This window comes from Gymnoscopelus braueri (genome assembly GCF_963280865.1).
Source record: "Gymnoscopelus braueri genome assembly, chromosome: 14".
NCBI lineage: Eukaryota > Metazoa > Chordata > Actinopteri > Myctophiformes > Myctophidae > Gymnoscopelus > Gymnoscopelus braueri.
In genome coordinates, this window is record NC_137619.1 from 34,691,448 (window position 1) to 34,704,196 (window position 12,749).

Here is a 12,749-nt window from a genome sequence, read left to right on the forward strand (position 1 = left end):
TAATAATAATAATAATAATAATAATAATTTGTTGTCAGTGTTTGTCTTTGTTGCAGTGGTGCTGCGATGGTGGGTGTAAAATGAGATTTGGGTTTACTGTCGCTTGTGACTCTTTGAAATGTTGTTATTGTCACATCACAGGTTTACATGTGTAAAACAGTGGGTGAAACAAATACGTTTTTGTGCAATAAGCTCCATCATATTTGTGTTGTAACTTGTTTCCAGAAAGAGAGAAAAAGAAAAACACAGTATTTGGCTCTGAAGAACAACTATTGCCTGTAAAATAAAGCATTTGTTTTTAATGTACACTACATAATTATTATTTACGGTTAGGGACCACAATGATACATAGTGATACATAGTGTGAGAGAGAGAGGGATGGAGTGAGGGAGGGAGAGAGAGAGAGAGAGAGAGAGAGAGAGAGAGAGAGAGAGAGAGAGAGAGAGAGAGAGAGAGAGAGAGAGAGAGAGACACAACACATCCGGTTTCTGCAGACAGACATCATCCAGTGTTGCCAGGTCTGCTTATTATAAGCGACTTTGGGCTTATTTTTCTCCGAAGTTGGACTTGTCCCTAAAGTGTAGTTGCTTATTTGGTTGCAATCTAATGCTGTTTAAACCAGTGGTTCTCAAACATTTTCAAATCAAGAACCCTCAAATTAATATGTATTTGTCCACGGACCTCCCATCATCTGCAAATATTTTGTGCCAGGCAGGGGCAGGGACCAGATTTGTGTTGTTAACATGTTTCAAAGAATATTCCACATTTTGTCATTTTTTCCCAATATTTTCTTTGAAAATAGCAGATCTACAAGCTCACAATGCGTCGCATCACTACGCGTTGTGAGCTTGTAGATATGTAGAAATAAGCCAATGCTCATGAGCACTTTAAACCTGAGTTCCATGAGTCATGTGGCTTGTTTTCATAGACCTGGTTGCTTGTTTCTCTCACAAAACCTGGCAACACCAATTGTATCATATGACCAGTCCTCCGGCCCTCTCTAGTCACCTAATTATATTGAGCTTGGCGTCTGTCTGTAGTTCAAGGTGCTTCTCGTTCCATTCCCTTCGACCTTAATGTCAACACTGGTGGCAAACAGTGCGATGGACATCAACGGCAGCATAGCAGCAGCGAGGACACACCACCAGGCTGTGTCCAGAAACTACATCTCTCAACCCAGGCTGAGTACGTTAATGTCTATCTTGTATGTTAGCTAGACTAGCTAACATGCTAGTCTAGTTACATTGGCCGTGGATGGAAGTAGCTTGCTAACGGTTATAGCTGCTAAATGGCTATGCTAGTCAGCTGTGACGCTGCAAAATGCACAGCAGTGTCAAATCACTACAGTTGCCTTGAAGCAACATTCTGTCCTATTCATTTTACTGGCTCATTTTAATTGCTTTTTGCACATCTTACGTGCGTATAGCCAGCTAGCAAGCCAGCTAGCACAACTAAGCTAAGTAATGCTAACGGTGTCTGGTCGAGGAGCGTCGCATTTAGTTACAATTAACAATAATGCTTTGTTGGCTTTTTCGTGATGTGCCTACGGTATGTAAATGCAAGTAAGCTGATGTGATTGTCACGGGTTAGAATCATAATGTGCAGATTCTGCAGAACATCTGCAACTAACGGTGGCTTTAAAGCAGACGTCACGAGCCAGTCCTGAGTGAAAATCAGCTGACTGACATGGTGAATGAATGAATTCCACACGGAATCGTATGTTATTGTCTTGGGTTGTGCGAATTTAGAGCTATATCATTAACAATGTATCTGCTGTAAAGCTATGTTAGAATATTATTTGGCGTGGTTGCTATTTTTGTATTTAAGGTTGATTTCATAGGTTGTTATGATTCATACGGTGTGTCGTGACAGATGGGGGTGGGGGGAGTGCGTGATTGTCCATCATGTGACGTGGTCACGTGAGAAGCGCACCCTGCAGCATGATGCTGCATGCACTGCTGTCTGTTGTAGACTAGAGAAGGTTGTCTTCTAATAGAGGACTAAATATGGTGGCTTTGCTGAGCAAGTTGCTCATGTCATGATTCCCAGTGCACTCACTTTAGTTTAAACAATGAGTCACTCAGAAATGTTCGTTATAAATGGATGAACTTATATTTTCAGTTTTCACCTCTATGAAACCCTTAGGTAGTGGTGCATGGTTGAATTATGTGTGGAAGAATTCTGCAGTGTCTCTGATTAGGAATTAATGTTTAAAGGCATACTAGGTAACGTTTTCAACAAAACTAAAGTTAAATTGTATATCTTTTGTGAGTGGCAAAAGTTTCACAACACCCACTCCATGAATTTCACCCCCGGAAGCCTTTTATTTATATATTTTATATTGAACGTGGACTGGGGGGACTTTCCCGGGGAAATGACGTCATCTGGCCGGAAAATGGAGGTGGAAATGCACTGGTTTCCTGTTTGGCCAGGAACTACCGCAACGGTTTCCTGTTTGGCCAGGAACTATCGCGCTAATAACAAAAAGGAACCTCACGCTGATTTTAAGAGAATGTAGGATTAGAAGATCGAAAAAGAACAGAAAAACAAAGCACAGCTCATGGTAACTAATGCTCCACTGGCTAAGAGAAACGATCCGTAGATAGTATAAAACAATTAAAAGATCGCTTTTTGAAACGCTTCCGGCTTCCGGTGAAAACGAATGGAATTCTGGGTAATCGAGGACCACGGAAATTGTATGCAGTGACGGTAGTGACCAGCAGAGGTGCTATAAATCGTTAGTTGTGAATTTGCATTGTACAACTTTAAGTCTGAGTTCCTGTATAGGTACACATTATAGGTTTGATTAGCATGTGGTTGCAAGGAAAGGAAACCCCAATAAGTGAATACAACAAACATTGTATTTTTTTATACTGCTGTGTAATGACATTTTTGGCACACTGATGACAGAAGTTCATAGACCTGGGTATCTGATGAAAAAAAACAAAGTGTAGGTGCTACTACAATGTTGGGTCTGTATTTATTTTTCATTGGTGTGCATTTTCCCCCAATTTGACCTTCAACTTTGAGTTGAAGAAGCAATGTTAATGTTGGCAAGAATGGTCATTTTCCTCCTAGTCCTTAACATGTAACAATAGCATGATATTACAGAAATGAACAGATCCATGTCTGTCCGGCCTGACATGTATCAATCAAACGATTATAAAATAGCTGAAAGGATCATTAAAGTGTCTAATTTATCTTCAATCTTTGATAATTGTAAACTAAAACAACGCAAGACCAAGTAGGAATGAATGCAGAAACGATATTGATGACTAATACCCCTTTTTAAAATCTCCCTGTTGTGGTGCCTGGTGGCTCAGCTAGTGCACAGACTATACAGTGAGTGTGAGGACCCGAGTTCGTATCTGACCCGACACCGTCTTGTATCTCATCATGTCTCTCCTCTCTCTCTCTGCATTTGGTTTCCTGTCTCTCTATAGAGTCTATACTCTCTCGTCTGAATTAAAGCATAAGAATTTTTACCAAAGTTAAACATCTTATCTTTAAAATCTCACTGTGATCTACATTCACAAGTTATCACGACTAAGATAATTACTCAGATCACCTATGAAATATAGACACACGCGTTACCCTAAAAGTGCTAATTGATTAAAGAAATGATCAGTGGAGTCATCAACTATCTGCAATTTTACTGGTGTATTTTCACAATGATGTGAAAATGGGTACATTGTCAGCTTTCAGCCCATCCCAAACGGAAAATAAGCATGACATTTATTTCATTAGTCCAGAAGCTGGATGAAACCTTTTCAATTTGTATATTTAAAAGAATCTCGCAGCATTGCATATTTGCAATGAAGTCTTGATTAAGCACTGGCCAACAGCAGTTAATCACAGTGTTATATTTATGTGTATAAATTAAGGAATTATTTTAAGCCTTTCTGGCCCTGTAACTAACTTCCACTCATACCTTTCGTTTGACATCCCTGTGTTCAGCTCTGCACTGTTTTCTTTTTTTCCCCCTGTGCTTTTTCTTGGCCCTCTGATCTGCCTCTGACAGACATTCCGCCTAGTTCACATCTCCCTCATTATGCCTTTTGAACACTTCCCAGGCCATGAAGATAGCCAGGTGATGTTTTTCCTTGTGAGAGTATCAGAAAGGCAAGCATGCACTAAAAGCCTCTTAGCAAAATGGGAAAGGGAATGAAATGACTTAATGGAGCTGAGGCTATCAGAAATCTAAGGATTGAAGATGCCGCCTGTTAGAACCCTCATTCTGGCAGGGGGGGGGGGGACCTCTTCCCCCTAATTTCTGCCTCCTATTTTCACCCTCATCAAACATAGTGCCCTAGCAGCAAGGTGAGGCTGAGGCACATTCTGATGATGTTGAGGTAGCAGTTTGAACCCAAATGATAATCTCAAGCAGCTGTTGGCAAACAGTGGAGACCTTTTATATACACCTAATGCTTGATGTCCTCCCTCCACTTAATCTCAGCCATTTTAAACTGTATTATTGATCATTTCTAAACCTTTATTTTTTGTTTTTGTAGAGTATGGATAATATGAAGTTGAGATGAACATCCCTTTGTCAGTGGCATTTTACCATAGGAACTCGGCTGTTACTTATTTCTTTTAAATTACTTTGTTAATTACATTGACTGTCCTTGACCCCATATTTTGAAAGCAATCCATTACCTTAATTTCTTCTAGGACAGAAAAGGCATTGAAAATAATCTAGAAGAGCAAGGTGGTGTTGGTTTTGCATTGCTTTTGTGACTTTACAGGGTTCCTGAAGACTTGAGGCGGTAAAGGGAAAATAAATAAAGAGGTTTATCACAAGAGCAAGTCTTTTCTTATAAGAGTCCTTTGTCTCTGATGTCACATGCGACAAAGGCTATTAACCCACAAAATGTCTTTCTGCCATTGTTTTAGTGGCTTATTCAGTAATTTGGTGGTATGAAAAGACAAGGCAGTATGCTTCTTTGTGAGGAACTAATTAATGGCAATGATGTAGTCTAGTCACAATAAACAAATGTCTCATCTGTCAGCATCAAAGTAATTTCTATAAAATCTGTTATTTTTGTAACGGTTCTATAATCTGCATTCTAATTAAGTCTAAGCAGCTAGCTTGTCAGTGAAAGAAGTGGGCGTGTGCCATTCTTTTAATGAAAGAATATGAACATTTGGACTAAACATGTGACACCGTTCCTGATGTTGCAAGAGGACAAACCTATCCAAGTGAACGGTGCAAAAAAAAAATCCATTTGAATACATGGTTGGTCATATAGAGAAGTAAGAATGAGTATTTTAGAAACTAAGAAAAACCCAGTCTTTCTTAACTTCTGCTAAAGCTGCATCACTTTTTTCCCCTCCTAAAGATCTTTTCCTCGGGTGGAAAAGGGGTGTTTATCTTTGCGTGGCAGTGCTGATGCTGAAGTCACATGCACACAGACTTTGAAATATAACCTATTACTAAGCAGGTTATTGTCTGTTTCAGTTTTTGCTTCTGACATTAAGGAAATGTTCCAGTTAAGAAGTTTCTGATTTTCACTTTGCCAAGAATGAGAAATGCAGGAGAGAGGCTTTGTATGCAGAATGGTTTGGCATACAGGTGACCATGTGTGACAAAATGTGCTCTATCCATGGTTACAGTTTTCAATTCTTGTGAACAAACACTTGGCATTAGGGTCAAACATCTGTCTCTACAGTATGGGCTGGGTCATACCAATGCTATAGCCCAGTAAAATGTCCCGTAGACAACTCTGCTCACCAATTTGCTCCCAGTCCGAGCATGATTACATGCTTGCTCTCCCATCAATGCATTGAGGTGGGGAGTCCTCTTTACATTATGGCTTCTGTGTACCTGCAGGGTTAGAGTCATACACATTCTGAGGCTGTGTCATCATCATGAAGGGGGGGGGCCAGGGGGGGCGGTGGCTTGTCGACACAAGGATTTGTTGGTAGGAGGAAATGAAAGGAGTGCAGTGCACCTTGGCTTGGCAACAGTCTTGTATATATGGCCCCTTCCACTTTTTCACCCCTCAGGTAATCTGTCTTTATAGAGTACAGTCGCTGCCAGATACTGTCGGCATTCGGCACAGATTGTATTCACAACAAAAAAGTAGGTAGATACCCCAAATAGCTTGAATTTTTAACAACATAATGGTTGATAACCTTGTAGAGCACACACAATGTTGACTTTATTTCACTGAACCTTATAGAGCATCGCAGTTCCCGCCCACTTCCTGGTTTTTCGTGGTGCCGGAAGGAACAACTCAATGCATTTTTCCCAGTTGACATTTCCAAAAATATTTATATCTATTAATTTAAGCCTTGAATCAAGCCATCATGACATGACATGAATCATGACCATAAAACGTTTTTTTCTGTGATTTTTTATTTATTTTATATGTAATTATATGATATACTATATTTAATAAATACCCTTTGTTTTGCTGTTTTCAAAAAAAAATAATCACAGAATCAAATGTTTTATGGTCATGATTCATGTCATGTCATGATGGCTTGATTCGAGGCTTAAATTAATAGATATAAATATTTTTGGAAATGTCAATGGGAAAAATGCATTGAGTTGTTCCTTCCGGTACCACGAAAAAACAGGAAGTGGGCGGGAACTGCGATGCTCTATAGAGCCCTGTTGGCCGACTGCTGCCTGTTATGACCTTACTCTTTTGTGTCTCTTAAAGGTTACTTCAGTTTCATTGATCGAGGAAAAAAATGTCTTTCAGGTGATGGCATTCATTAACCCTGTATTTTATAATACATTTTCATTCATCCATTTTTGAAACAAGTAGAGGTCTCTTCTTTGCGGCAAACAGGCGTATGCAACTTGTCCAGAGCAATCCTTTTTGAGTTGTTTAAAATGTGTGCTGCTAGATGCAGGCAATCTGTTTAAAATTGGTCAGTCAATACAAATGCTGACATCCCTCCCAAGGGGCAGCAAGGCCATGGATGTAAACATTAACAAGCATGTATTGAAGGATTTGTAATTCATGCCAGGACATTTGTGTAGGTTGAAGTTGATAGCCGTATTCTGCAGAAGTGCATACAGAACAATATGTAGAGTATTTATCAAGAAACATTTAAAGAAATGTTTTTGAACAAAAATGCAAATACAGTATCTACCTTGCTTTGATTGAAAATGACTGGCAGCTACAAAATCCACTGCCCAGTAGTGATTAATAATAATAATGTTTGATCGCTTGCAAACATCCACAGTTGTCAATATCCAACACACCATAATTTTACTTCAATATTGTTTTGCGTGGGCATTGGGGAGGTACATGTTTGTTTTTTAATTTCAAGTCAAGTGTACGATTTTAAATACACTCACTTAATAAACCTTGACTACTCGTGTAAAGCCAAATTAAATTAACGATTGAACAGATACAGCCTCTGCCACATCCACACAACCCAGTTATCTTGCATTTACATGCCAAATGGTTTTGCTTTGGATTTAAATGAAGTGAGACACAAACTAAATCACCATTACTGAAATGTCTTTGTAGCACATCCTGTTGTATGCACTGTGACAGAGGCTGTAGTATCAGGAACCACGAACCAAATTACTTACACATCCCATAGGATGTGTACATTTTCCCAAATTGATTTGTTGACTCAAGTGTTTTCATGTTTTTGGAAGGGTGGTTCCTAGTTTAGGTTCGAGGCAATTAGCATTCCCATCTGTGAGTGTCTGTGAGAAGCTCCAAGTAGCATGGCCTAAGACATGTGCCTGTGAGCCAGCACATCCTAGTTAATACTGCTTTGTACCACTCATTCACTGTCAGAATGATGATGCATCCCCATCTCTATCCATCCCATCTCCATCCCCTCCCTTATTGCCCCCCCTCTCTTTTAGCTGGGAAATTGAATTGTGTTGGAATGCTCTGTGCCTCTTTTCTCTGGCACTTGAATGGGCCTTTAGTATTTCACACCAAGGTGTCCTTCAGGGTGCGAGGTCAGGCTACCAAAACAGCTTCTAGTGGCGGATTAGGACCAATTAACATCTCTGTACACAAAGGGCTCTGGCAGCTGAACGGGCCACAGGGTGACCCACACTGCTGTTGCATGCCAAGCCAGGGGATCGCTGCACTTGAGCTGAAGTAGCAAAAGAGGGGTGGAGAAAGTTTTTCAAACCTAATGGGAAATGTTGCTACTTCAAACCATATGAATGTATAGCCCATTGAGTAATCGTTATCTTGTGAAATGAGCGAGCAAACTCCTTTAAAAAAAAAAGAGAGAAAATCTTTGTAGAACGGAAGAGGGTACGAGCACTCTGAACTGTACTATTTTTCATGATGTGAATGATGAGGTCCTGTGTAGCGGTAGCTCAATGGTTTGAGGATGGTAAAAACATTGCATAGGTTTAGAGGCTTGATTCCCACTGGGGCCATTATGCCAACAATGCATTCTCATGGCATTATAATAAATGTACATACCATGCTGTCAATGCGTCATTCATTGTCTATTCATTCACAGGTTTGATCATATATCATACGTAAATGTAGACCATGGTTTCTTTTTTGGGTTTTTTGCATTTTATTTCCATAGTCATTGCCTAGCAAGGCTTGCCTGAAGAAAGCCCTTGACTGAAACCTTGCTTATAATATAAAATATTTTCTTTATTGAGCAAGTGAAGACAGTGTTTTTTTTTTCTTCTCTTCTCTCTCCTCCATAGTCATTCAAATGTAACTGAACTTACCTGAAATAATTGAGTCGGTGTTGGTTAAACATCATTTTGTGGCTGATAAGCCATGGATGTTTGAATTTAACTTATACATCTTTTCTCCAGGGAGTATTTTTGGCTAGCTAGACCTTTCAAATCAATTTGTACTGTAAAAGGCATTTAAAACTGAATTATAGATGGATTTACAAACTGCTCAATGACATTTTGTCTGTCGGTTGTTAAGCCTACAAGCAAGTTTCAAGTCCCTGTAAGTTGTCTGTCAATACCATACTGAAATCGATGTAATGGCTTCCTCAGAAATCAAACTAAGCACATAACAGTATGCTTTGGAAAATGGTTGTCAGTATATGTTGACTATGATGTATACAGTGAGTCGTAGTCAGTGGACTAAATTGATAGTATGGTCCTTTAAGATATTATATATTTTCTTTTTTCCATAATCTGTTTGCTATTTGTGTTCAATACATTTTTATGTTGGAGGGCCATGTTTTTATTTTCATCTTAAGTCTGTTCTCTCAAAACAATGTTTTAATATATGTGAATCCAGGTGATGGCAACACACATCTTTCCTACCCACAATAAATAGGATGGTAAGGTCACTTTGAATTTCTGGTAATTATGTCTCGCTATTGCTGTTACCAGCATCTCCTATTATGAGATGTGCAATGGACTTTTGTGATTTCTAAAAGGTTGCTGTATAATTATACAACTGCAATTTTCCCTGAATCATCATTATTATAATTCTTTGGTAACCAGCCATATGTATCTGTTTTGAGACATATGGGCAATTTGTAGGGTAAGTGTAGCTATTAAGTCCATTTATGAACATGACCACGCAGTGCACATTCTGCAGGTTTTCTTTGGGGCGCAAGGAGCTGAACAATAAAAGATCATGTCTTGAAAGTTGGATTGAATTTTCAGAAGAGTACATGAATAATAAGTGGTGTCTCACGATGAAAGCTGAGAGAACCTGTAGCGTTCCGGCACCTAGGCTCAATGTAGCCTGACGGAGCGTCCCGGGTTCGAGTCCCTATCCCGACGGCCTATGCTCCGTGTCACTCCCCATCTCTCTCCCCATTTCCTGTCAGCCTACTGGCATTAAAAGCCCAAAAATAAATCTTTAAAAAGTTGAAAATGTCTCACTTAATCCAGTAATATTTATTTAGAGTTTCAAAGCCTGATTTTAAAATAATAATAATACCTGGAATTTATATAGCGCTTTTCTAAGTACTCAAAGACCCTTTACGTACGTGTGTGTGTGTGTGTGTGTGTGTGTGTGTGTGTGAGAATGACACACACACACAACACACAATGGAGAATGACAGTGGTTTACTTAATGTCCAATAACCATTTTGGTACTTCAACGAAATTGTAATTTAGAGAAGGGTAAGAGTGCATGTTAAGGCTCACATTTGCAACATAGAATATTTTGTGAATGAAGCCACATTTATAAGAGATTAATTGGTGAATGGAAAATATACCAGTTGCCATCATAAGTCCAAATATACGTTTTTTTCTCATTGTCAAACATTACCAACATAAGCAAACCTTTTACAAGTTTGAATGTCGAACATTTAATCAATGATTTATACTTTGTTTATATTATATTTCTTTATTTAATTTTAAATGATTACATTGAACTTAAACATGTTAGTTATTTAAGCTGCTAGGTTGAATACCCATCTTATTTCTAGCTGTGGGCTGTCAGCCTGTGGGAGGAGTGACAAAGAGAGGGTCATGTAAACATGAACACACATGCTTGCACTTAAAGACACTAGAAGCAGCTGAGCCTTAAGTGCCTTGCTCAAGGACACATTCACTTGCTCATTTCTCTTTGTAAAATAGAGTGTGGATTTCCATCCCCTCTGACGATATCGTTTCAGTAAACCTGTTTATAGTTTATGGTCTATCCCGGTATTGGGGATTAGTGCTGCACTAAAACAAACAGTGTTACAGTATATGACTCATTAACCTACATTGTAGTTCTCATTGGCTTAAGAGAGGGAAAAGAGGTCAGAAGAAGTAATTAAGTAAATGTTGTTTCTTCTCTCCCTCTGCATAATTACGTTTCTTAAAATTATTCTGGCAGGAAATACTTCACCAGATGTTAAAATTAAAAAAGGGAAAATACGTAATTGCATGCAAGGAATTTTCTTTGGTCCTGGTGTTATGACAGCTCAACACAAAACAATTTAACATAAAGCACTGCAGTGGACAATACAAATAACAACCAAACATAAAAGTTGCCATATGACAAAATAGAAAATGGTCCTGTAGTCGTGAAGTTATGATGTGGTTTATGAAGAGAAAATGTCCTGATTTTGTGGTGCCCACTTTTTTTTTATTTTTATCCCTTGTAAATCCCTCCACTTTATGCCTGTCATCCCTATTTTGGTTGTCATTATTACATTTTTTGAAAATAGCCGACCTACAAGCCATTCAGTGTGTTCTGAGCTTGTAGATCGGCTATTTTTGAAATAAGATAAAAGTGTTTTTTATAAATGGGTAATAGACTACTTAAGTAGTTAAACTCTACATTTCTCACATACTGTCCATTTCGGTGCTTTTCTCCCTCCCCGAGTTCTTCCTCCTTTTTGTGTCTTGCAGCCTGTCTGCCTAATAGGGGGTGAAATGCAGGTGTGTGTGGGAAATGGCTCCAGTGCCACATAGCGCATTGACAGGTTATTTTGTTGGCCTCTGCCTAATTAGTGGCATAGTGGATGCACCCCACCAGGCTTTAGTGCTTTGTGTTAGAACCAGTCTGCTCTAATTTCCTCGTGCCTTTGATATCGGCCCAGAGATTGACGGTTCGCACACAAAACGAAACACCAGGCCATGATAGAAGACCCAGCAGTAACAATGACGACCCCCACACCCCAGTTATACAAACCCTGATTCAACCGCCCCGTCCTCCCCTCTTATCTGCAACGCTGCAGATGTTCAGACGGCGACAGATGGGAGTAACCTAGTCTTTCTTTGCAGACTCAACCAAAATTGTCTCCAGTGCCAGCAGAATTAATGTTTGCCCCATAGAGAGATTTCTTAGGACCACACGTGTTTGTCCCACCTTAAGCCTCTAACAGACAAACAACCACACATTCTCATGAACGCGCGGATTCCCCTGCTGTACCTGCCTCTCCATCACATTAGAAATCCACAAAAAATAAATAAAAATGCAATATGGATGATTAACTTTGTTGTCATGTTCCATATTAGACATTAAAATTACACTACCCATATCTCGTTCATGTGCTGAAGCAAGGGGCGTCCGTGGATCAGTAACTCTTGCCAAGAGTCCTGGATGATTTTCTAATTAGACATAACTTTGTCATTGATGTAGTGTTTGTATCCGGGTGCATTTAAATTAGGATAAAGACTGTGCAATGAGGGTCCAAGCAGCCCACCCAGGCTGCTGTACCAGTCAGCCAGTGAATCTGTCCCTGTAGGTTAGGAAAGGGCTTTGAGAAACCTGGTGTGCTTCTGGATGATAGACTCCCCAGTGACACATGGCTACATGTGAGCAGTCATGCATTTGGGCTTCTTGCAGCTGCAGGACAAAACTTTTAAATGAGATTTTGTTTTATATAGTAGTACTGATAATTACCCATTACAACCGGGAAAGCATCTTGTGTCATTTTCAGATTTTAGCGCGTTGGCTATTCAAAAATAGCAGATCTATAAGCTCACAGCGTGTCAACGTCGGCTACTTTTTGAACATTTTAGAAAAATCTTGAAAGTGTGAGAACTACTGGTTTAGAAGGCATTTGTAGAAAAGGCCTCAGGTCTTCTTAATGGGATAACACAGAAATGTATTATTGTTTAAGTCTGAGAGGCAGATGGATTAAATAAAGTCAAAATAGAATTGTGTAAACTTTACACAATTTACACTGTAATGTTAATGTTAACTTTATTTGCGCTTTAGAGCCGTGTTTCCCTTTTTTTTCTGGATCAGGGCCCACTTGAAAATCTCACATCTGACCACTTAACACGCTGCGTGTTAAGTGGTCAGATGGGTGGTTCGTGTGCATTGTCAGAGCATGTTTATTTTAATGATCAATCAATCATTGTGATCCGGCTTGGA

The 12,749-nt window shown here is 39.3% G+C and overlaps 1 protein-coding gene across 1 annotated transcript in view; it reads left to right on the forward strand.

Moving 5' to 3' along the window:
- Positions 1-995: 995 nt before the first annotated feature.
- atp6v1ba (ATPase, H+ transporting, lysosomal, V1 subunit B, member a) overlaps positions 996-12,749 on the forward strand; it is a 33,876-nt gene continuing 22,122 nt past the window's right edge. The window contains exon 1 of the mRNA XM_080449128.1: positions 996-1,185. Within this exon, the coding sequence (XP_080305254.1) occupies positions 1,077-1,185 (109 nt within the window). The 5' untranslated portion in view covers positions 996-1,076. The remainder of the gene's footprint in view (positions 1,186-12,749) is intronic.